The sequence below is a fragment of the Stigmatopora argus genome, chromosome 8, assembly GCF_051989625.1.
Source record: "Stigmatopora argus isolate UIUO_Sarg chromosome 8, RoL_Sarg_1.0, whole genome shotgun sequence".
Taxonomy (NCBI): Eukaryota; Metazoa; Chordata; class Actinopteri; order Syngnathiformes; family Syngnathidae; genus Stigmatopora; species Stigmatopora argus.
This window is the reverse complement of record NC_135394.1, coordinates 7,894,627-7,921,807: the sequence shown is the minus strand read 5'-3', so window position 1 is coordinate 7,921,807 and position 27,181 is coordinate 7,894,627. Positions and strand designations below refer to the sequence as shown.

The window sequence follows — 27,181 nt, the reverse complement described above, 5'->3', positions numbered from 1 at the left end:
CTGAAAAAACAATCTTGGTTTATCATAGTTAAATTAATATTTACATTTAAATGATGGTTTTTAGAAAGATATTTGGAGAGCATGTATTGTAAACTAGTGTACATAGAAAAACATGAACATTATCAATACATTTGTGATTTGGTGTCAGGTGACAAGACACTAAATTCCACAGGCCTTGACGATGGCAACAATCAAGTTATGCAAGTTAGCTGCGGAAGGGAGGAGGTCATCCTTCATTCCAGCTAGAGACTGAATAATGGTCAACTTACTAAAAGCTGATTGGACAGTGAGAACAATGGAAATACTAGAGGTTTTCTAAAGGGCATGATGAACCACAAGAAGACTTAAACGACCTACGTAAATGCTACAAAACATTATATATGGTCGGTTTAATCAAATGAAGAATTTTGCGGTCAGAATTAGGTTACAGTGGGGCTTTACTAGTGTGTTTTTGTTTGTTTTGCAAGGAGTAGATTAAATATCAAGACAGGAAGGGCCAGGTTTAGAGAAACAGGAAAAGTGATGTAAGGAAGTGGACCACGTCAGAAGCCAGCCCACTCCAGACAGTCGGCTAAAAGCCAAAATCAGAACCAGTGCAATTATGGAGACGTCGATTTGGTCACCAATGAAACTAGTACTTTTGACAGGTATGTGAATTAAACAAACTTTACATGCTTTTCTCATGGACTGTATACATACATATATATTGCAGAAAATGGATGTCACAACATTGTAGGGACAAAAAAAACTCAGCTAGGTTTTCATCAAATACATCTATGCTGTAGAATATTTTCGAATGCAGGTATATATTTTCTTTTTTGTTTTTTGCCTGTGCAGCATGGCTCTGCAGTTTGATGGACCCCTGCCGATTTTCTGACATTTGTAAATCTTGCCACAAGCTCGCAAGATGCAAGGCTTTGAATGGCTCAAATGAGGCTTGCTTTTGTGACCACGGATATACCGGAGATGGTACAACTTTTTGCAATGGTAAATATTACTCCCCAGACATATCGGCATAGTCAGGATAGTTACTGATTGGTTCTAATGTTGAAAGAGTGCATATTTGCAATATGGATCACTGCACATTTTGCAAAGAAAACATTTGCATTGTTATCATTATGCTGGCCTTACACAGGCACCTAACCTTTGAAGTTTTACTGCACTATAAGTTCAATTTTTATGGAGAGTAAGAAACTAAAAGTACACTTACCAGAGTCATAGAATTGGGCATTTACAACTCTGTCCTATTTGTCAGTCTTTCCAGAAATATCTCTGGCTTCCTTTCACCCATACACAAAATATACACTTTTTTGTGATTAAAAACAACATGGGTTGCATTGGATTTGCTCATTTGAAGATATCACTGGGAGAACAGTCAGTCAAAGTAAAAATATACTATATGTATACCTACAACCAGTTTGGTATAGCATGGTAACCAAAATGCAAATTGGACAAAATAGCTTCATTAAATAGCATGTTGTGTATTTAAAACGTTCAACCACGTCTGAGTTTATTCCAGGTCATTGCCCCCCAAATCAATCAGTAATAATTTGATGTAATTTTGTAATCATAATACTGTATATTAACACTGAAATAATTAAAATAAGTGACACCCCTGCTCCAAGAGGCCACATTGAAGCAGGGCTTAATTTATAATTACTTATTTTCTTTTTTTGTCTTGTGATATTCTAGTTTTGCATTATCTGTAAAGTACTGTTTGTGTAGTGAATAAATAAAAAATAAGTTTCACTTTCTAAAATGTTTAACAAAAATATTGACCCCATTCCGATATTCTAATTTTGTGAGATATACTTGTTGTATAATACTGCTAATACAACACATTAAATGGAGGCCTACTTGTTTTGAACAGTACTGTAAATTTAACTTTTCACCAGATAAACATTGAGAGATTATTTTGGGATGAACAGGGTTCAATAAACTCTAAATATAATCTTACAACCAATCAGGCTTGCCATTCTTTCTCTAATGTGACACAGAAAATTATTTGTATTTAAAATGTTCATGTTGTGTGCGTGTTTTTGTGCGTATGTGGAGGGGTGTACTTTGATAAAACATGAAAGTGTGAATGCAGGAGTGACACACGTGTAAGAGTAACTGCTTAAGCATCCTGTGCATGGTGCAAGCTATTTCCCTTCTGAATCCTAGTCACCTCATGAGAAGGCAGGATATCCCCTGTTGGATAACCTTTGTACACAAACTAAAGATGAGAGGAAAGGCACAATATTTGTCATACATAGAAACAGGAAAACAACACTATAATTACTCGGTACATTCCAGTAAATTCCACCAAGACAGAGACAGAATCCGCATAAACTGATTTTTTTGGTGGTGTCAGTAGAAAATTAAAAAGTCTACAGTTTGCGGGGTGCGACAGAAAGCGGAAATTTCACGATTTTCATCATGTCCAGAGAATGTGATGATTTTGCTCTGCGGAAGGAATAGGCCGATTGTCAAACTTGAACGCTGGTGCAAGCGAATGGAAAAATCCTGATGCCTAAAAAGCCATAGCTACACATAGCCAGTGCATATGAATTAAAAATATACGGTTTCTTTTCTTGAATCCAAAAATTGATGTTTTCTGTTGTCTTCTGGCCGATATCAGCCTTTTTCAGGCAAAATCGATAACGGCCAAATTATGCAACAATGTTTTCGCAGATAACTACAGTGTTCTTTTCTTTCCCCAGATGACAACGAATGCCAAAATGTGACAAATATCTGTGGCAAAAAGGGCAACTGCACAAATACAGTAGGCAGCTACTACTGTACATGTTTGTCTGGATACACATCATCTGGACAGGCTAAGTTTCAGACGAATGATGGCACACAGTGCATAGGTAGGCTGCTGTAAAATATTATGATTGAATTGAAAAGAGGTTAGCATCTCATCTCATTTTCTGAAGCACTTTATTCTCACTAGGGTCGTGGGGGGTGCTGGAGCCTATCCCAGCTGACTTCGGGCCAAAGGCAGGGGACACCCTGAATTGGTGGCCAGCCAATTGCAGGGCACAAGGAGACAAACAACCATTCACGCTCACGCTCATAACAGGCTGCAATTTAGAGGGTCCAATCAGCCTACCATGGCTATCTTTGGAATGTGGGAGGAAACCGGAGTGCCCGGAGAAATCCCACAAAGGGCCAGGGCGAACATGCAAACTCCACACAAGTGGACCGACCTGGATTTAAACCCAGGTCCCCCCTGTGAGGGCAACGGGCTAACCAAGAGTTTAGCATTCATGTCAAAATCATTTGTTTCTATTTACGTCAATTTCAATGACGTCTACTTCCTTAAATCCAATTACAGATGACTGTCAATTCCAATGACACGTATGCATGTCAATTCTAATGGCATCTATGTCCATCAATTTCAAAGATGAATAGGAATATGTGCAATTACAATGATGTGTATGCAGTCAGAGAAATTGTACAATTGCTAGTATGTTATGACCAAAACTTGTATGCTCTAGAATGTTAGTTAATGCTGGATATTGTATTTAGTTATTACCAAAGTCAAATACTTTGACTTAAAAATGTCATTTAAATTCAAAGACTGAACAATACATCTAGAAAAATTTAGCTTTCAGAATCTTGGCTGATGTTTTGACAAATGATTTTCTGTTTGTCGTAATCGTCATGTTTTTGCGAATTACAGATTTACCTTCTCATTAGACGTGAAAGCATGTGGACTGAACAGCTGTTAGATGTTAGCTGCTGGAATTGTGTGTGAATGTGTAAACTGTTGTGTTTTTCACTGAACTATGGTGGATAAACACATTGGAGGTACTTCTTCCCCAGGCGCTTTGCCTCATCCCCATCTGCTGATCTAAGATTTCACTCGAGAACTGTGGCTCAATATACAGCATGAAAAACAGTGCAAATATACAACATTCCCTTTCTACTTCGCAGCCCACACACATACACACTATGGGGACATGTACCCCGCATAAAAGTTAGCATTCCTAACGTTAGGTCCAATTAAATTACGCTACAAGTTAAATGTGAATTGTATTATTTGTCATTACAAACCCTTATGCTTGGCCCTCTCTAATTTGCATGATCTCCTTTAATCACATTGCGTTTGCTTTAAACTGAAAGTAAGGTCTTTGTGTGCATTTTTTCAGACATTGATGAATGTGAGGGAGGACAGGCCTGCGGTCCGAACTCACACTGCCATAATATCAATGGATCTTTCTATTGCACCTGTCAGCGTGATTACATCCCAACTTCTGGCACAAAGCACTTTCATCCAGAGCGAGGTGGAAGATGTAAAGGTCAGTATGGGAAGGGAGAAAATACAAGCACCTTCCCCATATTTGCTCATATTGCCAATTTGGTGCACACTTTCTTGCTTGCAAATGTTGCTGGCACCCCACTGTAAAAAACCTCCGAAAGAGACGATGTTGCATAAAATTCACAAGATTAATGTTAAATGTAAAAAGACTGTCAGTTCTTAGACCGGGTAATGAGTGCATTGTTGTTTTTCAGATCATCCTCTAAAATATTGCCACACCAACAATGGGTGCATCACACAGACTGTCAACAAAACACTTGAAAATGTAAGTAGCTCTTCCAATGGAATTCAATAGAATTGATAATACACTTATCCATGAAAACAAAGACAAATATGAAATAATAGAAGGTCCACTGACATGTGGAACTCAAAAGGGGTCACAGGGGGTGCTGGAGCCCAACCTAGCTGACTTCAGACACTAGGCGGGGGACACTGAATTGGCCAGTCAATCTCAGGGCACAAGGAGACAGACAATAGTTCACGCTCACACTCATACCTAGCGGCAATTTAGAGTGTTGAACCAGGCTACCTTTCATGTTTTTGGAATGTGGGAGAAAACCAGAGTATCCGAAGAAAACCAATTCAATCCCAGGAAGAACATGCAAAGTAGAACTCACCTGGGATCGAACCCTCGACCCCCAGAACTGTGAAGCCAATGCTCTAACCACTCATCTGCCAGGCCGCCTTCAATAAAAACAATCCACAGCTTTTTTTTGGTGTATTTTCTTCAGTCAAAATGAATTTTCTTGCCAAATACAATTATATCTTCTATTGTGTTGCCCTTTTAGTTGAATAACCTGACTGAGCCCCTAAGCTTACTGAACAAAATTGCTCAGCAGTCGTCTGGGGATCTGACCTCAGTGGAAGTGATTGCATTCGTCGAGGCCTTGAGCCGCTCCATGTCATTGCTGGCCACAGGAGAAAAGGACCAGGCTATCGCACCGGCTGTTGCCCACTCAACTCTCATAGTAATCCTAACTTACTTGTTTCCTTCCACTCAGTCACTGTCGTGACCATGATACACCTGTCAAAGTAATGTGCATGATTCATTGAAGAACTAAAGCAATAAGAAAAGCTTGCTCTTATCAACAGAAATTAGTTAAATCTGTGAGCAATTTGGTGGGAGAGGATGAACTAGTGGCGTGGAGCAAGATTAAAGAAGATCGCCGGGGACAAACAGTTACGAAGCTACTACATGCTGTTGAAGAGAGTGCTCTCATTTTGGCTAACGGACTCGGAACTCCAAATCAGCTTCAACTTAAAACGACACAAATGGGTAAGGTGATCATGTATCCTTTGCAGAGTTCCCTTTTTATATGGCAATCATCTTTCATAGAAATGAGATCGTTCACTTTTGATGCCAGTCACAAAGAAGCCACATTGTCCTGCACCATGGGAGGGGATCGCATGACATTGACGCCAAAAATGAGACAAGCGGATGATAGTAACGGTAAGCGTAACCTAAATTAAATGATAGAAATTACTGGTTTAGCATTGTTATGTAATAATGTACATGTCTGCAACTGTATTCAATGTTGAAACCGAATCAATGCTTAAGGGTCCTTAGCCCATAGACTCTTCTCCAGGTGCAATGTATACTTTCATGTTCCAGTAATTCAAGAAAACATTATGTTTCCAGTTATTTCTGCTAAATTAATTATTACAACACTTGACACTCAATGTCAGTAAGCAAGGACTTGAGATGTGAAAATTCTAATTCGTTTTCTGAACTTATGTTGTCCATCAGAGAGCGTGTCAGTGGTATTTGTGCGATATGACAGCATGGCAGACATTCTGAAGTCGAGCATCGACCCAGGTGACACCGACTACTTGCGCTATGCAGAAATGGCGGAAATCACTGTCAACTCCCAAGTGGTGGCAGCTGCCGTCAAACCTGCTGACGTCTACCAGCTTGACCATGTCATCTTCACTCTGACACACCTTAAGGTAAAAATGTATGGACATGCTGTCTTTCACTCAATTTGCTACTGCTGCAAATTTGCAGTGCAGGACCTTTTGGGGGAGTTCCCCTTAATATCCCATCATTTTGCTGCAGTAAGCACTTTGTGCAATAGTTTACTAAAACATAGCTTTACAGTATTATTCTATTTGACATACTAGATTCAAAACACCAATAATTATATCACTTGTGAGATTTGCATCCATCTGATGTTGCCGCAATTAACATATGTTTTTATAATTGATTGATTGGCTAAGTATTAGAGCCCACTGTAAGAAGGGTTGGGGGAAACAGGCAATTTTGTGTTTACTATTGAAAGTCACACTTTTATAAATCAGGTCAAAAAATTAATAGAAAATATCATATGAAAACATTGACAAGGTAAGGAAAAATTATTTTAGATTGCAACGTTGTTTAGAGGTTTTATAAGTAAGAAGTATCGACCAAGCAAATGTAATTCGTGGGAGAGGCTTCGCGAGTGCAATTTCTACCAGTTACCTCAAGAAAAACACGAAATGTGAAAATCCATAGCATGGCAATCTGACAGGCATTTCCATCAGCTTTGTCATCACGACGTGTCTCACATACGCATTTAGGGGGCATTTGTTACATGAGAGCATTAGTTCTTTTTATGACCCCAAATAATGTTATTTTGATAACCTTTGACCCTTTAAGCAAAATAATGCGACATATTATACACAATATTAATACTTTTGGATTAAGACTTTTTGCCCACCCTCTGCTAGAATGTAATATGAATTGTCATCCACATTTAATTGAAATATCCATCTTACTTAAGTTTATGTTTCCATCTACTTCAAAGCCAATCGACACTGAAGCTGAAGTTACCAAGTGCGCCTTCTGGGAGTACACAACCGACACTCTGCAGGGTCACTGGTCCACACAAGGTTGCAAGACCATCCACGTCGACACTAACGCGACCACATGCACTTGCAACCACCTCACACACTTTGCAATCCTCATGTCCTCGGGGAGAGCCACTGTAAGTAGTGTATAGTACTTTTGTTTCTTACAGCACCCCAAACATTCTTTTAAGGATACACGACAAAAAATGATCCACAGTTGTTCATTTTTAGTCGTTTCAGTTTTGATAAAACGTGTGTTCACTTCTGAATCTGCTACTTTTTTAAAAAGCAAAAATACATATTTAACTGTGAATAAATAGCATTAATTTCTCTTTGCTTATTAGATCGGCCACCAAACAGTCCTGACCCGCATCACCCAGCTGGGGATGATCATCTCTCTCATCTGTCTGTCCATGTGCATTTTCACCTTCTGGTTCTTCAGTGAGATCCAGAACACCAGGACTACCATTCATAAGAATCTGTGCTGCAGTCTATTTATGGCCGAGTTCATATTTCTGGTGGGGATCAACATGAGCAACCATAAGGTGATTAAGGAGAGCCGGGATGGCCATGAACATTATTCTTCCTCTACAGTATCCGTATGTTTAAATAAAGACAAATTAACTATCTCACAGGTAATTATGCTCATGTGAGGAGAAAAACAAGGGAAAAAATACTATGGTCCTTTTTTTATACCATTCATCCTGTTCAGGATTTCATTGAGCTAGAAACTACTCCATCTTATTTTGTGTCCAAGGCAAGAAACACCCCTAGTAAAGACTAACGTAAAGATAAAGTCTGTTCAAAAGGTCTGAGTGGAAGCTGAGCACACACTTCCCTATCAGGCAAAAGAGTTACAAAAGTGTCATTCACTAAATCGGGAATCTTTGCTTTAAAATACAGTACGTAGAGTCAAATCTCGATAATTGCATTGTTGCAAATTTGTTTCAATGTTCACACACAAAAAATGTGCCTTCCGAACCAAATTCAAAGAATGTGCAATGTTGGCTTCTATTTTTTCCCCAGGATTCAGTGATCACAGAATTATATTTACATTGGTACTCAGTTACATTTTAAGCTGAATTGTAGATACCAGACTGTTTAAGGCAGAATCCTTACAATTTTTTTTACTATTAAGAAGAACTGTTTTTTCTCAGTTCAGTTAAAATGCTACTTGTATTTGTATCGATCGGTGTTATTTGTTGTGTCCTGTCACATTTACACCAATCCAATGCAAGTGAGACAGTGGTTATTTCATTTAAACACTTTCAAAGTAAAGAAAAGGAAAGGATGCACAATAAACATTCTGATATTGCGCTTGTACTTGTTTGCTACAAGAACAATGAGGTTGTTTTCTTTTTAGTGATTTTTTACCATGCCATTCAAAATGCAGTCTCATATTCTACACTGTGAGCAAACAATCTTTTCCAGATATGAAAGTCACCTTATTGCATTTAAACATTTGTATCCTTCATTTTTATTGTCTCATTATAAAGCAATGTAATTCAAGTTTTATGGTTCCTTGGTTGTGGTGCCCAGAATGAGCGGTACTAACATGAATATCAACATTTTTCAGGTTGCTCAAATGGCCTTTCAGATGTAATATTCTCTTTTTTCTCTCTCCCTCTTTCGCCCTCTCTCTTTTTGTTTCCTGTCAGATCTTTTGCTCTGTTATTGCGGGGCTGCTGCACTATTTCTTTCTAGCGGCGTTTGCCTGGATGTGCATCGAGGGCATCCATCTGTACTTAATAGTGGTTGGCGTCATCTACAACAAAGGCTTCCTGCACCGTAACTTTTACATCTTTGGTTATGGAAGCCCAGCAGTGGTCGTGGCCATCTCAGCTACGCTCGGTTCCAAGTATTATGGCACTGATAAAATGTGAGCATGTATATTTTCTTATTTTATTTGATGACTCACAGTAGAAGAAAGTGTGAATAAAAAGCTTTACGCCTAGCCCTTAACTACAACTCAAATGACAGAATCCCCGGGAAACAGGTGGCTTCTTGGGCCATAAAGGAAATAAGAGATTATCACAGTACAGTCCTGAAAAATAAATGCATGTTCGTTGTTTATGATTTCCAAATTGACTTTGAAAATATAGAGGACGGATTTGTTTCTAAAGAAAAAGCAAGTATATTTGCATTTGTGTGGTTGGTTGAGTGCTGACCCAAACAAACCGCTATTGATTCAGGATCAGGAGAGATGGAAGCTAACGGCCGATGATAAAAGGCAGGCAAAATTCAATTAATCAAGGTTGCTAAGTGGGATGTCTTGTTTTGTATTTTAGGTGTTGGCTGAGCACAGAGAATCACTTCATATGGAGCTTTATTGGACCTGCCTGTTTGATCATTCTGGTAACTTAATTAAAACAGCAGCAAGGAAGTATATGTATACCAACTAGAATGGACATGAACTGGGATGTGATTGTTTTCATCTCCACTCAGGTGAATCTACTGGCCTTTGTTGTGATCATCTATAGAGTTTACCGGCACACGGTGGTGAAGAAGCCTGACATAAGCCACTATGAGAATATCAGGTTGGATAAACACACCTTCATACCTGTCAACCTCTGCCGATAACTGCCCTTATAAATGATTATGATTCCCCTTACAAACCCCCAAAAAACCTTACAAACACCGTACGACTCGTACGGTGTTTGTAAGGTTTTTTGGGGGGTTTGTAAGGGGAATCATAATCATTTATAAGGGCAGTTATCGGCAGATGTTGACAGGTATGCTACTTTGCTAGGCTTCTGTTGTAATGTGTCAAATAGCAATCAGTGTTGGTTTTCGTTGGTCAGGTCATGCGCCCGCGGAGCCATAGCGTTGCTCTTCGTATTAGGTGCCACTTGGACCTTCGGGGTGCTGCACATCCTCTACGAGAGCACGTTGACAGCATATCTGTTCACCATTACCAATGCCTTTCAGGGCATGTTCATCTTCATCTTTCTCTGTCTGCTCTCCAGAAAGGTATGCATTCATTTATTTTGTGTCAAGAGAATATTCACATACAACCAGAATTTAAGCCCTAACCCTCATTGTTTCCTATTGGGAATAGCAGCTGAGATCAAATTAGCCTGGCTGTTTAAATATCATTTCATTGTTTTAAATTAAACAATTAGAAATGATAGTGGCATGTGAGTAAAGTAGTTTCAATAGAAATTAGAGAGGGATACAAATAAACAATTGGAGAGTCATGATGAAGAACTTTGCAAAGACTTCAAATGTTTACATATAATAGCATAATTTACATATACTATGAGACTTATACTAAGAATAATAACATCACATTGTGGTAAAGTATGCTCATCACTATATAATTTTACACTGTATTATGATAACTGATGTCGGCAAAATAGTAAAGGTTTCTCTTTTTTTGTTTTGTTTTCTCTAGGTTCAAGAGGAATACTACAGACTTTTTAAAAATATGCCATGTTGTTTTGAATGCTTGAGATGAAGTTATGCACTAGATCAAAATGAATAATATTCAGTCCTATAATACAGATTTCAAGTGAATGTGAACAGTAGTGTTAACATCTCTTACTTCATACATCCTGCCTGTTAATATTTCTGTTCTGATGCATGCAATCAGCAATTCCATCCCATTTTAAAATGTTTTTTCTGGAGTAATCCTGTAGTCAACATACACTTACTTACCTTTGGTTTGGTTTGGTTTGTTTCCTTTAATTTAATGACGTTTGTACTCTACTTAACACAACAGAAATGCACTTACGATTGTTTTATAATGTTAAATTAATTATCAAAATGAATTTAGCAAAAACTTACTCTGCTTTCTTTGTCCAAACTTGCTGCGTGCTGGGAAACTTAACGTCCCTTGGGTGTGCTTCATGGGAAAATAGCGAGCAATAGCGCTCTCCAGTGGACGAAAATATCAATACTACTATTAGTACCAACAGCGCACGTCAATATAAATAAGTGAACATTTTTGTTCTTCCCCTAGAGCAGGGGTCACCAACTCCGGTCCTTAAGGACACATGTTTTCCACGTCTCCCTCCTCCAACACACCTGAATCCAATAATCAGTGTCCGCATCAGGCTTCTGGACAGCTTCCTGGTGATCATTTGATTCAGGTGTGGTATGGGAGGAGCTAAACACTCGACCACTCAATTTTCCGTGGGGGGTGCTGGAGCCTATCCCACATATCGGGGGTAGAGAACACGTGGCTCTCGAGCCGCATGCGGTCCCCGGCCAAAATGATTTTTTTCCTTTGCTTGTTATCATATTTTGTATGTATTTGCCTCATTTCATGTTTCTCTTATTTTTTATTCTATTAAAACGCAGTCAAATTCATCAGGGCCCATTAAAAAAATTATATATATATATATATATATATATATATATATATATATATATATATATATATATATATATATATATATATATATATATATTATACCATCTAAAAACAGCATTCTGCAGTAATTTTACAATATTATGATAATATTTTATTAGCAGGGGAATGGTATGATATGATATGACAATTTACCTGCAGAAAAGTGAAAATTATTGTACAATATTCTTCAATTATTATCCACCTTGACTCACTAGATGGCAGTACTTTCCTGAGTAACTGTACTTGGGTGATCACAAACGTGTATGTGATCCACATAGATATTACTTTTAAAGTCAATTACATCAGCGTTTCAGTGACAAATAATTCCATATTTTGGACGGATGTGTTATTTTGAACAAATAAGCCAAAGTCATTATCAAGACAATTTCTAGAGTTTTGTTTGTGTTTTAATGCTTGAGTCATGAATTATAAATGGCATGAATAAGCCATATATGAAGAAAATGTAATAAGAAATAGTTCAATTCATGCAACCCATCTTATAAACAGCATCAACTATCAAGCAAAAATCCCTTAATCAAGAATTATATCTTCATAAGCTACCCCAATGTTGTTGAAAGCAGTTTCATTTTTCCCACCGAACATCTGCGGGGTGATCTGGAATGGGCAAAGCATGGGTATAAAAATATTTTTTTTTGCGAGGGGAGTCAGTGAGTGAGTAAACATTGCCACATCAGAAAAATAGACTTCTAACCCCAGCACTTTTTGACTAAGTGCCGAAATAAAAGCACAGTGGAAGGAAGGGCAAAGTATCCAATTGCGGGTGTACATATTAATGCAAAATGCTTATTGTCTGTTTGTGTGCGTGTGTTTTTTCCCTTCTCCCTTCAAAATATTTCAGTTTATTTTTTCAGTTTAGTTATGGCTCTTATGAATCATAATCAAGGTAGAAATATATACTTTTTTTGTTTTTATGTAAATGTCAGGGATAATATTAAAGGTAGAAAATATATATTTGGGTTCTTATTTACATCACAATAATTGACATTGACAGAAGGGTGCACAGACTTTTTTTTATAGCCACCATGATTATTTTGGGGGGCAGGGATATTTTGTTCGTCGTTAGAGAGTTACATAAAAAGTACTACCATTTTAACGGTTGGACGTGCATCTTTTGTTTTTATTTTTTTGTCGATAGCTGAATACCATCCTTGTTTTCAGTGCTAAATTATATATTAGTATGTTGTATTTTTGTCTAAAAGCAGCTTTTTATCATAGAGATGCAGTTGTTAATGATAATCTGTCTCTTTCGTGTCATTCTGACAATGTCAGCGTGACTGTGTTGCAGTGAGATCAGTGTTGACTTTGCATTGATGTTGACTGCCTTAAAAGCGCACATGACCTGCTCTAAAAGGGTCAACTGGGGTCCTAATCAAACACACTCAGCTATTTAAGGGGCTGATGTGAAATGTTTACTCCTGACTACTTTGACCATGAGAGGGCTTGTCCTCTGCTGCCTTGTGGCTCTAGCCAGTAAGTTGTCTTTAATTAAAAAATATATTACAAATATATATTTAGTATTCATATGATGTTTTTAAATCCTCATGCTAACTGTTTTACTATATTATTCTTTGTAGCATGTCAAAGTCTCCGCTACGGTGAGTTTTTCAACAAATGATGTAGGACTGAACAGGTCTTAGGTATTGTATTGAGTGTATACTTTTGAAAACTCATTCCAGATTTGAGCCTCAACCCGAAGAAAACCTACGAGTACAGATATGAAGGTCTGGCCAACTTTGGACTTGGCATGCCAAACCAGGCTGAATCTGGAGCCAAACTAACATGCAAAGTTAAGATTGTTGGTGTGTCTGCGGAGACCTTCCTTCTTCAGGTAACACAAAAAACTCTGACAATAATCTAAAGAACAATGAAGTTGGTTGTGACAAAACAATATATGTAAAAGGATCTCTTTAAATCATGCTCTGCTTCTTTTATTATCCAAATTAAGGGAAGCGTTTTATATTGCTCTTAAAAGCCAATTGAAAATTCAGCAAAATGAGCACCTTTATATTTTTCCCCTCTAAAAAAGTTTTATATTGAATCATGTTATGTTTCAGTGAATTGCTGTTATAGCAGCACAGCAGTCAGTTTGACAAAAGCAGTTTTATTATGTCAATAATCCACTGTGGTGGACTAGTTTGTAACTGTGTCTATTGACTGCATTGTGTTTTCATCTGTCAAATTCTTTTTAAAAATATTCATCTTCATGATAGTGTAAAGCTCTCAGTAGTATTAAGGTTTGTTCTTCTCTGCTTTAAAGGTTTCCGATTTGGCCTTTGAAGAGTTTAATGGCTTCCCAGGGAAACACAGTTTCATGGCTGCGCCAAAAGTCACCCAGCGAATTGCGGCCCAGCTCGTCAAACCCTTCATGTTTGACTTTACCGCCGGCCATGTAGGCAACATCCACGCCTCAGCTGAGGTATCGGATACTGTTGTGAACATCATTAGGGGTATACTCAGCTTCTTCCATGTCACTGTCAAGACCACACAGACATTCTATGAGCTCGAGGAGGTGAGAAAACAACCATTTTTATGGTCAATGTCCATCTGTCTCATTAAGTGTGACTGAAAAATATGATTTATTTTCAGGCTGGAATTCATGGCATGTGTCAGAGTAACTATGCCATTGAGAAAAACAAGGCAACAAAGGACATGACCATCACTCAAGTTGTGGATGTCACAAATTGCAGAGAGAAGGTAGAACGCTACAGAGGAATGGCCACTGCAGTGCTTGATGACATTTCCAAGAAGGTATATTTGTTGGACATATATTTGAGCAAATATTTCATTGGAATATAACATTGTAGGGAAAATAATCAAAATGTGTAATGTAGCATCTTTTGCTATTTTTGGGATTGGACTACAAAATTATTTTTTTGGACTCCAGTATTTGTACGAAACATCTTGTAATGTGCCCCATTCCAGAGAGGGGATTCCATCATTTCAACTATGAGATACGTGTACACCATTAAACCAACTGTTGAAGGAGGACTTATTTCAAGGGCTCACGGCTTGGAGCAACAACATTTCAGTCCTTTCAATGTGAAGGGAGGAAGCTTCAAAATGAAAGCAACGTAAGATATTACCAGATGTCCTTTTGCTTACGGTGAACCACCTGGCAATCCTAATCATTTGAAACTATTGATCCCGAAGGAAGGAGATAGTATTGCTGGATGTGAGAGAAACACCTTCTGCTGTTAATTCCGAGCCCATGAAAAACAGAGGGAACATTATTTACAAGTTTGTCGAAGCAGGAGCAGGTATTCCCATTGTCATGCAGAATCTGGATGACCCAGTATCAAAGGTAATGATTATACTGTTAAAGCAAATTAATTATGCAGTGGAAATAGAAATAATCAGTGTGGAAATAAGTTCAACATTTCATTTCACTTTCCAAGAAAAAAAAATGATACTCCTTAACCTTTTATTGGGCAAGCAAGCATCACATTTAGGTTTATTTACACCCTAATGTTACCATTTGGCATACAAGTGTGGGTATTAAGGCCACGTTATTTTCATTTGTCATGCAAGTGTGGCCTATTATTTTAATATGGGGACTACAGATCAGATTAATATGGGGGACTACAGACTACAGATCAGATTAAAAGAAAATTAAATACACTGTTTGTTGACATCTAGGAGCATCAATGGCTGCCATTGAGTAAAAGGTTGACATATAGGGTTAAAAGTCCAAATGAACACAACACTCCAATCTTCTCTCCTCAGGCTGTTGAGATGATCAAACATTTGGCTGAAGCCAATAAGTACCAAATTGACAGTGCAACAACTGAGGAAGTAATGAAATTGTATCAACTCCTTCGACTGGTGCCGTATGAAGACTTAGAAGTTATGTGGAAGCAACTTGCTGCCAATGACGAGTACAGGTGCAGTATTTAAAAGTCACAGCGACTGAGAAACCTATATTACTTGTGAATTCCACCGGTACGTTATATGGGACATCAACATGACAAAGTGTTGCGATTAATCAGTTCGCTCTGACAGCACCTGAAGTGCTTGGGGTTAATGCACATTTAGTCAAATCTTATCCACATCAACAGATTGAGTAATTACTGAATAGTACATTTTTATTCAGTTGAGAATGTCCTCCGCCTGACATTTGCCTGATTAAATATTCATTATCATGCTGGCTTTGACTGCAGAAAGGTTAATATAAAAAGTAGATTTTTTTTATTAAAACCAAAGAAGTCGTTGACCCATTATATTTGATTAAAGAAAACCCTTGACCTTTATCTCACGGCAATCTTTTAAATTAATTAATTAAATTAGGCATAAGGATAATCTTTGATGCAATAGATTAGAAATACTTAACCAATTTCATCTGATTTTGCCCTTATTAGACGTTGGTTTTTGGACACGATTGTGGAAGTCAATGATGCCAGAATCCTTAAATTCTTGCAATCGAGATTCCAGATTGGAGACCTGAGTGCATCCGAGGCATTCCAAACGCTGTTGCTGGCCTTCAACCATCTTGAGGCAACTACGGAACTGATTGAAATGGCTAAAGTGAGGATGGAGAAAAAAAAGGGTAAAACGATGTTTGAAATCAGCCAAAACATGACAATGCCTTTGCATTTTCTTCCCAGATGTTCCTTAACCTGCCATACAGTAGATCAAACAAATTTGTGTGGCATACTGTGGCCCTTTCTTATGGCTCGCTGGTGTACAAGCATTGCGCCTACTACACACCTTGTCCTGTGTCAGCTGTTCAGGTATTGAAACGATCCAAAAGATGCATTTTGCTTTGGTTTTGGATAAAACTCAACATCTCCTTCCAGTCAGACCAATTATATTGAACATATATTTTAAAAACTCTCACCTATATATAATTAGAGCGGCCGCCTGGTGGTATAGTGGTTCACTCCCCTTACTTTGGTGCGGGCAGGCACGGGCTCAATTCCCACTTATGGCGATATGATTGTGAATGTTAATGGTCGTCTGTCTTTCTATGTGCCCTATGGCTGAGTGGCGACCCGAAGTCCGCTGGGATGGGCTCTGGCAACCCCCTGAAATGAGCTTAGTTCTGCTACACTGTTTAACATTGAACTATTTTGAATCGCTACAGTCCAGAACACATGCAGAAGATGAAAGAAGAAGATACAAAACTATTGTCAAGACTAAATTATTTCATTTCTTTACCCAGCCACTTCTGGACTTCGCTATGGACAGTCTCAAGAACAACAATGAGGACGACATAGTTTTAGCCCTAAAAGCTCTGGGCAATGCGGGTCACCCAGGAAGCATAAAAACCATAATGCGCTTCCTCCCTGGAGTGTCGGCCAACCCAGTGGAGCTTCCTCCTCGTGTGCTGAGTGCCGCTGTCCAATCCTTGAGACTCATCGCTGCACGAGACCCACACAGTGTAAGAACACAGAGTACCGAGTCCCTTAGTTCTTGAATATCAGATAGTAACATTCCCAAAGTAGATATTATTTTTTTAGAAAAATAAGCTTTTACGTGTAAAATCGGTTACTTTCGTCCGTGAAGGCTTATGGTGAAAACTAACACAAGAGCTATGCTGTGATATTGAAATCTTCAGGTGCAAGACATCGCCATGAGTCTTTATCTGCAAAAGGACCTTACTGCTGAGTTGCGCATGTTGGCCATCATGATCTTATTTGACACAAAACCACCGATGGCGCTAGTTTCAACTGTAACTGCACACCTGCAGGACGAAAAGGACCTCCATGTAGTTAGCTTTGTGTACTCCTACTTGAGAAGCATGGCCAAATCCAGAACTCCCGACAATCAATTTCTGTGGGTATACCAAAAAATTCTAATTATGAATTTGTCATACTGTGAATCAATTGTGTATATTTGTTTTTTGTTTTTTTGTGGATGGTGTCTCAAAAGATCCACTGCCTGCAACGTAGCAGTGAAAATCCTTGCTCCAAAATTTGGTCGGCTCACCTATCGCTTCAGCAAGGCTGTGCGCTTGGATTGGTATAATGGTATGCTCACGTTGAACAATACAATTGTCACGTTTAAGATTCTGAATAACTGTTTTTTCAGACGATTTACGCCTCGGCATGGCTGCAGAGTTCTTCATGTTGAGAAATGCAACACAAATGATTCCTACTGAAATTATGATGAAAGGAAAGTTGTATTTTATTGGTAGGATTTTGCAACTCATGGAGGTAAATTATATTAGAATAGATTCATGCATACATCATTCAAGACAACCATCCTCAGTCATTGATGTTGATGACGTGTTTCTCTTTTCAAGGTGGGGATACGTGCTGATGGAATCAAGGATATCATTGGTGCAATCGCCTCTGAATTGAAAGGAGATATTAGTGACTTCCAGACTATTTATCGTCAGGTTGGAGCTTAATTTTGACTTTTAATTTGAATGTGTCAACGTAGATTGTGTCGCTAACCAGCATTATTGTGTCTTATTCATTTATTTGTTTAGCTTCAAAACTGGGAATCTCAAAACAGTGCTAAACCACTTCTTAATTTCTATTCTCGTGCTTCTGGACAAGAGTGGTTGTTTGCCGATATCAACAAAGAGTTCATTCGCAATATCATCAATGTGAGTGCATAAAGCATAATAAAGTGCAAGTAAAGAAGATTCCACTTTAATCATTCCACTGTAAAGTGTACTAACAATTTATGTACTTGCAGGCTGTAGGTCCTTTTACAGGCAAAGGCAGCTCTGTGTGGAGAATCATTGAGAATTTACAGAAAGGAATTTCATGGCATTGGACAAAGTCTTTCTTAATCTTTGAGACCCGCTACTTCCAGGCTTCCACTCTTGGCCTACCAATCGAGATCAGCAAATATTATCACGCTCTTAGTGAAATCACTGTGAATGGTGACAGCATTTTTTGTTGTCTTTTAAACCTAACCTGGAGAATACATTTGAATGCATTAAGCATTGTTTATGTTTTATAACCATATTTTTGTGTTACTTTTAGCAAAGGCGTCTTTAAATCCACCGGTAACTGATAGCCTTGGACAACTCTTGAACTCAGAAATTTCACTGGAGACTGATGGCTTTGTTGGGTAAATATTAAATCCTGATCATCAAAAGTTTTATTTATTGAATGACATTTTTTTTGTTTGCTTTTTTATTTAACAGTTGCACAAAGGATCTTTGGTTGTCCTATGGTATCAACACTGAACTTTTCCAGAGTGGTGTTGAGTTTAAAAGCAAAATACCATATTCTATCCCATGGAAGTTAAACGCTAAGGTTAACATCAGAGAAAGGAAATTTCAACTTGACATGCCTGTGAGCAAAAATGAAATTGAACTCATCGCAGTAAGGTAAGATTTGTGGATGCAAGGTCAAAGATCATAAAAGAGAGAAAATATATATATTTAATGCAAATATTTGTAGTCTTTTGAACCCCACCATTTGAGATCCTTGTATTGAGCTCAAGGTAGACTATTTATTGCAGCAAAGTTCACACCACTTATTCATTTACCTTACGTACCGAACACTGCACATCCTCATAAGGGTTATGGGTTGCCAGAGACTATCCTAGCTGACTAAACACCCTAGACTGGTTGCCAGTCAGCCGTAGGGCACACAGAGAGACAAATGACAATTTTCACCCACAATCATACCGCCACCAGCACGAATCGAGCATGCGCCTGCCCGCACCAAAGTCAGGTGAGTGTACTACTAAACCACCAGGCAGCTGTTTACACAGAAATATTTTAAGCTACAGGTACAACTCCCTGCAAATAATTTAATTTACATTTTATAAGCCCATACTGTAAATTAAATTATCATTTTCTGTCGCAAAATTGTACACGATCCCACTAGCAGTGGTGAGGGCTTACAATCAAAACACATTATAGAGCCTTCAAAATCTTTATATTTTGTCAGCAGCGACTGCAATTGTCTGACAGCCATTTCACAGTGTATGCCGCTTCCTCTCTATAGTTAGCTGGGATCAGATCCAGCACCCCTGCGACCCTCGTGGGGATAATTGGTACAAAAGTTGGATGGATGCATGTCGGCAGTGAAAATATATTTTGCGCAGAGAGCAATGGTCACAACAATTGCTACTAACTGCTCCAATGTGGTATCAAAAAGCTAATCAGATAAATAACTTGCATGGTGGAATTTGTTGTACAGACTAATTAATGGATTGTTTTGTAACAATTCAGCAGAGCAAAGTGTCTGTACACATTGGGTTGCATGCAGGCAGATTCTGGCACTCACGGGGTGCCACATTTGCTGGTAGCAAATGACTTGGCTCTGTCAAACCTGTTTGATTTCAAACATCTGAGTTGTTCTGTTTAAAACGAAGTGCAAGTATGGTGTGTATAAAAGCCATAATTAGCCAGAATTTGGTGGATATCATTTCCACTGAGTAAAACCAAGTGATTTTGCACACAAACAAAAGCCATGATTCACATCACCATAATTTCCAGGATGAATGTTGCTTCCCTAATGACTTAAGATGATTCTTTTATTATATACTGATATTTTAATTCTATTTAAGCACTTGCTGGAAACAGTGAAATACATTTGTGGTAGAGAAAAGAGCTAACATTTGTCTTATTCTTTTTCCAAACATTAGCTCTGATGTATATGCAGTTTCGAGAAACATTGGAGCCCCAACTTTACCTAAAATGACCCCAATGATGCCCAAAGCTATCGACTCTAATAATGAAATTGTCCGCAAGGGTCCCACAGTTGTGAAGCTTGAATTTGATGAAGAGGTATAATCAACTTACTCGGGAGAATCACTTTATGAAAGACTAAAATCATTGTTCTTAAACAGATACAGAGGCCCAATAACTGGCATCCAATGTCTAAAATGTGTTCCGATAAAAACATTTACGGAGCAGTTTTCTGTGTTGAATCTGAGTTGAGACGAGCATATTACCATGAAGAGTACCCCCTGTACTATCTCCTGGGATACAGCAATGTGGCACTTAAAGTAGTCCCTGGTAAGCTCAAAACCGAAAGACAACAAACATTATTGCACTAAAAACTATGTTCCAATATATCTCATTGAGGAGTATGCTTGTTCAAGTCCAGGGAAACAAAGCTGTTGACAAGATCCGATTTGAGGTCAATGTTGGCTCGACCCAATACCCGACCAGCACCCAAGAACTTGTTGAGACTTTAATAAGACTCTCAAAGGTCCTGCGCTATCCAGGCAACTTTACGGCGCGTTGTTTTAGATTCCAGCTGTTATAACTATTATACCACTTGGTTGTTTACAGGAAGCCAAACTGCAAGGCCAAATATTCTCAGATTCAGAATCAACTGAAACAGATGTTAATGTGAGCCCTCCTGGAATGGTAAATGGAGGGAAAAAAAAGCTCTGAAATCGACGAAGGTTGCCCTAAATTGATTGATATGATAACAAACTTTAAAAACCTTCTTGAACGCATTTTCCATAATACTGTATCTCAAATTCTTATCCAGCAGAATTTCTTGATCAATGTGATCCTTATAGTTAGAATGAAACATGGACAACATTTTTGGTTTCACAGGCCTCCAACTCAACGCCTGAAGCTATTTTCAACATCCGAGCTCTTGCCTTGAGTGGGAACCTCAAGCCGGAAGGTTATGAAACAGCTGTGTTCTACACACCCGCCTCCAGCCTTAAAAACACCCAAATCATTGTGTCCCAGGTGGGAGACAATACCAACTGGAAAATGTGTATGGACTTGGAGCAGGATGGCCGTGCAGAAGCAAAGGTAGACCTCAAAACACAAAACATGGTAGTTGTCTTCTACCATCTATCCATTCTTCTTACTATTGATTCTGCTAGGGGCTGAATAATATCCCAGCTGACATTCTTTTTTGGGGTGTGGGTTGATAATACACCATGGACTCGTTACTGGTCAACCAATGGGTACACATATGGACCGCAATCATTCAGACCCATACACACCATACAGTCATGTCTGTATTCTTAAAAATGGCAGTGAGACTGAAAAAATTGATACATAATAAGATTGGATTCTTTATCCAGCATATTGCATTAAGAATATGTATCGTGCTCTACGTTAAATTCAGTTTAGAGAGTCAGCAGCAGCAGAGTGAGACAAAGTGAATACAAATGTTATAGTTTTATGTCATTTGTTGATCAACCTATTGGCTGCTGCTACAAAGTTGGTTTTGCATGCAGGTACTGTGAAACTCCACCTGAACTCCTACCAATCAGAGGGTGGGAGTAGTGGTTTTGTAGGGATGCAAGCATTGTAGAACTCCATTAACAATTATCACATTTCAAATGATGAATTAGCATTGCACTGGGGTTACAGTCACTAATGTGTTTTGTGTTGGTATTTAGCAAATGACATGCTGGCACCACAGCCAAGTGTCATGAGTCAAACTTGGCTGATGTCCTATATTTGTTCCAGGCACACCTTAGATGGGGAGCTGAATGTCAGTCCTTTGACATGTCATTGAGAGCCAATACTGTACGTCTGCCTGGTTCCAAGCCAACGCTTAGGGCTAAAGTCCACTGGGACAGAATCCCTGAGACTATGGCAGAGTTTTTCAGAGGGTGAGAGCACATTTCACTCACTACATTTTGTTTCTTGTAACTGACCAGTTAGAAAAATATGATATTTTCCCCTTCCAGTATTAAGACCTACATCCCAGGCATGGCGTTTCTACTTGGCTTTAACCAGCAATACGAAAAAAATCCAACACAGGAAGTTGCTGCTTCAATTGTTGTCTCGTCTCCAGACAGCCTCGACGTGAGGATTCAATTGCCAGAGGTGTGCTTGGAAATATTCAGACTACAGCAACGCGTAGCTATTCTAATGGTTTGAATTATTGATACAATTGTATACTTTCTCTGTATTTTCTTTAGTATACAGTCTACCGCCAATCCATCCCAGTTCCTCTGCCACGTGGCAGTCTTCAGGAGTTCCAATTGAATGCCAGAAACACAACAATGTAGAGCCCTTGAATATACAAAAAGACAAACTAAGAAATAAACAAGTGAGTTACTGACTAAATGAACTACAATGATGTCTTTGCTGTTTCGTGATGAGAGCTTTGAGAAAGAAAAGTCAACATATATTTTATTTTCCTTGCAGAGAGCTTAAAGAAACCTTTCAAATGGAAGGGAATGCTACTTTTTGGAGCAAAGATGCAACTACCAAATTTTTAGACACTGTGATAAAAGGGAGCACCATGGTTTATATATTAGTTGTCCCAACATCTCACTTGTTTTGAAAAAAATCTTGTTTATGGGTCCTCAATTGTTGGTTTAAGACCATGTTAATATTTGAACAACCATCTCCATGTTATCTTCCTATTCTGTATCCCAAAGTCTCAGATTCTCATCACAGCTAAATGATGAAATACATGAGTCATTCTGATTCAAGTCAGAAAATCCAGCTAAATATAGCAGAATTCAAGTATCGCACAACCACACTTTTCAGGTTGTTTGTCCAACATGCAGCTCAGATGATAAAGAGAATGCCAAAGTTCAGCCATTTGTTAAAGATGAAGTATATTTCATACTGTATCTTTTTAGCTTACAAATATATGAGTCATGGCGAGCAAATGGTCTCTGGTCATTCTTATTTTCTAAATTTTTAGCAATGAAAAAGTACTAGCCTATATTGATATATGCAAGGTATGGGTGACCTGTTTTGCTTGATGACCCACTACTACTCTTTGCAGATACCACAATGTAATGTCACAAAGCATGCAATTAAAGTAGGGCACTGCGCCCCTTTTGTAAAATAACTAATTGCACATTTTACAACTTTGTCCCCACAGATGAAACCAAAACAATCCCTGACATTAATTTTCTGTACCACGTATCCTCACAAGGGCAATCCGTGACAGTAATTAGAAAATCGAAAAATAAGAGCTAAGTAACATTTTATGATGGATTGATTTAAAAAAAAAGTTTTTAATTTAACATATTATTGATTTTTATTTGTTTACCATTTTAATAAATCCTTAAAAATAGAAAAAAAAGTCAAGCTTTGGCACGTTATATACGAGGACAAATAATATCCATTATCTAAGCACTGTTAATGTTAAATGAAAAGGGGCATTTAACAATTCAGTGTTTTATTTGTGTATTTGCACTGTAAAATAGCATAAAACATCTACTCAAACTGATGTAAGAGGTTTGTAATTCATGTCATAGGTACAGTACAATCTAAGGAGACAAAATGCAAAGCAAAAAGTATTTAATCAATAGAGTAATATAATTTTGAGGACTTTAAAATGATGTTCAACTTCAAGGTCAAAAACACAACAAAGGACTGCCCTAAAAATGACCAACAACAATTAAAAATTTATCACACCATCTTACTTTTCTCATAACATATTGAAGTATATTCCAATGATTGCTTTGCATAATTCATAAACATATAGTTCCGATTCTATGCGCTTGATGCTGAAATATCCGAAGCATAAAATATACGGATTCACGGGTGTTTTCTACTACCACAAGAGGAGTACATATCAACTAGCCGTGACTACAAATAGTATGTGTCATTGCTTGTATAATTAGTGTCTACTTTGAAACTGGCTGTCCTCAAAACGTATGGCACCACATCTACTGCCTGCACTGATTTAGCCAGATGGTGTTAAACTGCATAGAGTAGACATTGCTTGTGAAATGAACACAATTCTAATGGGATCATTATGATTCATTTAAATCTCTAATATGCTGTGGACTGTCAAGAGGCGCCTGAATGTCTGAATTCAAATGTGTTGTGTCAAAATCATGTTTCAGACCCCTCTCGCTCTCTCCGCACAGAATGACCTTGTGGTATACACCCAAATGTTAAGTGAACTCAACTGGTAAGAAAACATGACCATGAATGACCGATCAGGTCGTTTAAAGGAGGAGCTATCAACACTTCCCACCTACTTTGCTGTTCGTCGAGAGATGGCGATGAGCCTCATTAGGCAGGCTATACAGCCATCAGGCGAGAGCTGACAACATAAAAAAAATCTGCAGATATACTGGACTGTAGTCTTCCTATTTTATTCTTTGTGCAATGAGAAGGCTTAGGTCATTAAAAGCGAGAACTGGCACAGTAGATACTGTATATTTTTTCTCCCCAAACCATTTGCTCACTCAGGGGCAGGATAGAGATAACCATGTACGGAATTTGATGCTATCAGATTGCAATCAGAAGTCAATTGGTTATGTATCAGATATCTACCTAAGGCAACCCACTGGTCATGTCAATAAAGCCTTTCTGTTGGCCTAAGCAATATCACGCCGAGCCAAAATTTTCACTCAAATTCCAATAGTTAGACACAATATTTTCTTTGTTATTTTAACAGTAGGGGGACGTCATCCCCTGCTGATGATGGGGAGGAGGCGGGGTAACTCCTGGACTGGTTGCAAACCAATAACAGGCACAATAGCAAAAAAAAGCATTTGTGCTCACATGCACAGACAACATGTTTTGAGGATGTGGAAGGAAATCGGAGTACCCAAAGAAAATCCATGTAGGCACAGCAAGAACATGCAACTCCATACAAAGAGGCGGAGAATTAGGTATATCTAATCATCTTAATAGGCATCCCTTTAATGTTGTCTGTATGTGATGCGTAAAATGGAAAACCCTACCAACCTGATATATTTTGGTCATCATGTAAATCCTTAAAACAAAGAGCATTGCAATAGAAGTAAGAACCTAAGTGTACTTATGTTGAGCACTAGAGGACAGTATTTACTCGACTTGAAAATATGCTTGGAATTATAGTCTGTAGTTTACTGGGGGAACTGTGCAGCCTCAACTCTGTAGTGTGTTAAGAGAGGACACAACATAAAATGAAAAACAACACTTGGTAGATAAATGCAACACTGAATGATCCATTTTGCGTTGGACCATGAAAAGCATCATGAGCTCACATAATTGCCTCTGTTGATGTGAGGAGAACATCAGTTGATTTTCACCTCCCAGGACTGCAAAATGTGACATCATCCATGCAGCTGCTTAATTTAACCTGATATCACACCGTTAAAACCTGTGAAAATGAACTTCTTTCACATATTTTTGACAGCCAGATAAGATATGGTTCATATATCTCTACTGTAGTAATACTTCACATAAGTACTAAGAAAACCTTGAAAATGAAACAACAAATTGATTGTGTATTTTTGAGGTAATGTTGTTAAATTCCATTAAATAGTCGCTACAATAACACAATATCTAATTTAAAAAATGACACAATACCACTTTAAGTACAAATGAGAAATATACTGTATTTGGAACACTTGTATTAATGGATTCATTAATTATTAATATTTATGGAATATTTTCAATGATTGGAGTACTCCTAAAATATATGACACATTCCAATTACACGCAATTGGCACGTTCTTCCTTGAAAGAGGCTCTTAATTTACATCTATTCATCCATTTTCTATATATAACTAATACTACAGTACACCCTACTAACCAACATACTATTCTGCCCAATCTTTAAATTACTCCATGGTTCTCCATAAAAGCCCATTTTATTTCATATAAACTCCACTTGACAAACATTGCAAGGTATTTTAATCCCAAAATGCAAACAAATACAATAAAATATTCACAGTTTACTGTTAATATAGTATTTATAATAATTCATCAATATGAAAATTAACTGTATACATGCTTGATTCTCAAATCAGTCAATCTATGGTTCACGTGTATTCTCAACACCATCTAATTCTTTGATTTGGAGTCACACAAAGAATGTATATGTAATCTCTTGGCCATGAGGAGGCACTCTACCTCCTGGTAGTGATGTAAGACTTGTTTTTTAGACTCTTGTATACCCCTTGTGTACCCCCCCCCATTTTTACTGCATGTGAAAAATGGATGCCGTCTTGCTCGGATCATTGGAATGATTCTGTTACACTTGACCCAGAAATTCACAAACCCCACAACAAAATGAGTGTCATGACGCTGACTGATGATGTTGTAAAACCTCCCACAGTGTGTTCAGTATGTTAGGGCACCATTTCTACCCCCAATGTTATACAACAACCTAATTCCAATCCCTTGTGCGAAAAATATTTTGGGAAACTTTTTTATTTTGATTATATGATTTGTCATCATTTATTTTTTAAAGAACTAAAGGAAGGGTAAACTGACAATGTTCTTGTTTTCCTAATGATCTATTCCATCACCAAACTGGTATATAAAACGGCAAAATAAAGAGAACAAACTTTCCGTCTTCTTCCAGGAGAAGCGGGATGACAAATCAAAGGGCTCTTTGAAAATGCGGCAAAGTCACTTGAGCGTTTCTTGCCGAGAATATGGCAACTCTTCATGTGTAGTCTTAAAGATTCAGTATCACCCTCAAAAGAGGACCGCTGAACCTTCCAGCCTGTGAAATTCAGTAACCATGGCTACCGCCCCGTTTATCAAGATTGCACGCTCTGAGAGCGGCTACTGATGTTTTTGACACACACTTAACTTAGCACAACACGAGAGAACACACAGGAACAAAACCCTCTAAAACACTGAAATTTCCAGGAAAAAAACCCTGAAAGATAATAAAAATATCAACACGAACTGACATATGCATTTCATGAGGTTTGGTGAGTTTTTTGTCTTGATCTCAGCAGGATATCAGAAATCAAGTTATAAAAATATGCAGTTTTAAAACACGTATGCACACAAGAAACACACAAATCTATATACTTTAGACATGTAAGCAGGTTGCGGGGTAATTAGAGATTAACTGCAT

The 27,181-nt window shown here is 38.1% G+C and overlaps 3 protein-coding genes across 3 annotated transcripts in view; 2 read left to right on the top strand and 1 right to left on the bottom strand.

The window, feature by feature from the left end:
- adgrl2a (adhesion G protein-coupled receptor L2a) overlaps positions 1-11,190 on the bottom strand; it is a 184,705-nt gene extending 173,515 nt beyond the window's left edge. The window contains exon 1 of the mRNA XM_077606548.1: positions 10,922-11,190. The gene's annotated coding sequence lies outside the window, so the exon portion shown is untranslated. The remainder of the gene's footprint in view (positions 1-10,921) is intronic.
- adgrl4 (adhesion G protein-coupled receptor L4) lies at positions 539-10,920 on the top strand. Its single transcript, XM_077606549.1, has 16 exons — positions 539-647; positions 838-987; positions 2,706-2,855; positions 4,140-4,289; positions 4,504-4,574; positions 5,098-5,277; positions 5,402-5,585; positions 5,646-5,759; positions 6,057-6,256; positions 7,093-7,272; positions 7,480-7,680; positions 8,794-9,014; positions 9,424-9,490; positions 9,581-9,672; positions 9,937-10,105; positions 10,530-10,920. Exons 1-16 carry the CDS (start codon positions 602-604, stop codon positions 10,590-10,592), a joined length of 2,238 nt encoding a protein of 745 aa, XP_077462675.1. The 5' UTR covers positions 539-601; the 3' UTR covers positions 10,593-10,920.
- A 1,691-nt stretch (positions 11,191-12,881) lies between the features above and the next one.
- vtg3 (vitellogenin 3, phosvitinless) lies at positions 12,882-22,412 on the top strand. Its single transcript, XM_077607569.1, has 27 exons — positions 12,882-12,980; positions 13,085-13,105; positions 13,187-13,338; positions 13,768-14,019; positions 14,097-14,258; positions 14,433-14,581; positions 14,661-14,811; positions 15,234-15,391; positions 15,866-16,031; positions 16,112-16,237; positions 16,669-16,887; positions 17,065-17,282; positions 17,379-17,476; positions 17,538-17,662; positions 17,752-17,847; positions 17,941-18,060; positions 18,153-18,342; positions 18,446-18,533; positions 18,610-18,795; positions 20,064-20,205; positions 20,268-20,436; positions 20,523-20,632; positions 20,716-20,793; positions 20,989-21,195; positions 21,865-22,010; positions 22,089-22,227; positions 22,323-22,412. Exons 1-27 carry the CDS (start codon positions 12,941-12,943, stop codon positions 22,410-22,412), a joined length of 3,798 nt encoding a protein of 1,265 aa, XP_077463695.1. The 5' UTR covers positions 12,882-12,940.
- Positions 22,413-27,181: the final 4,769 nt, after the last annotated feature.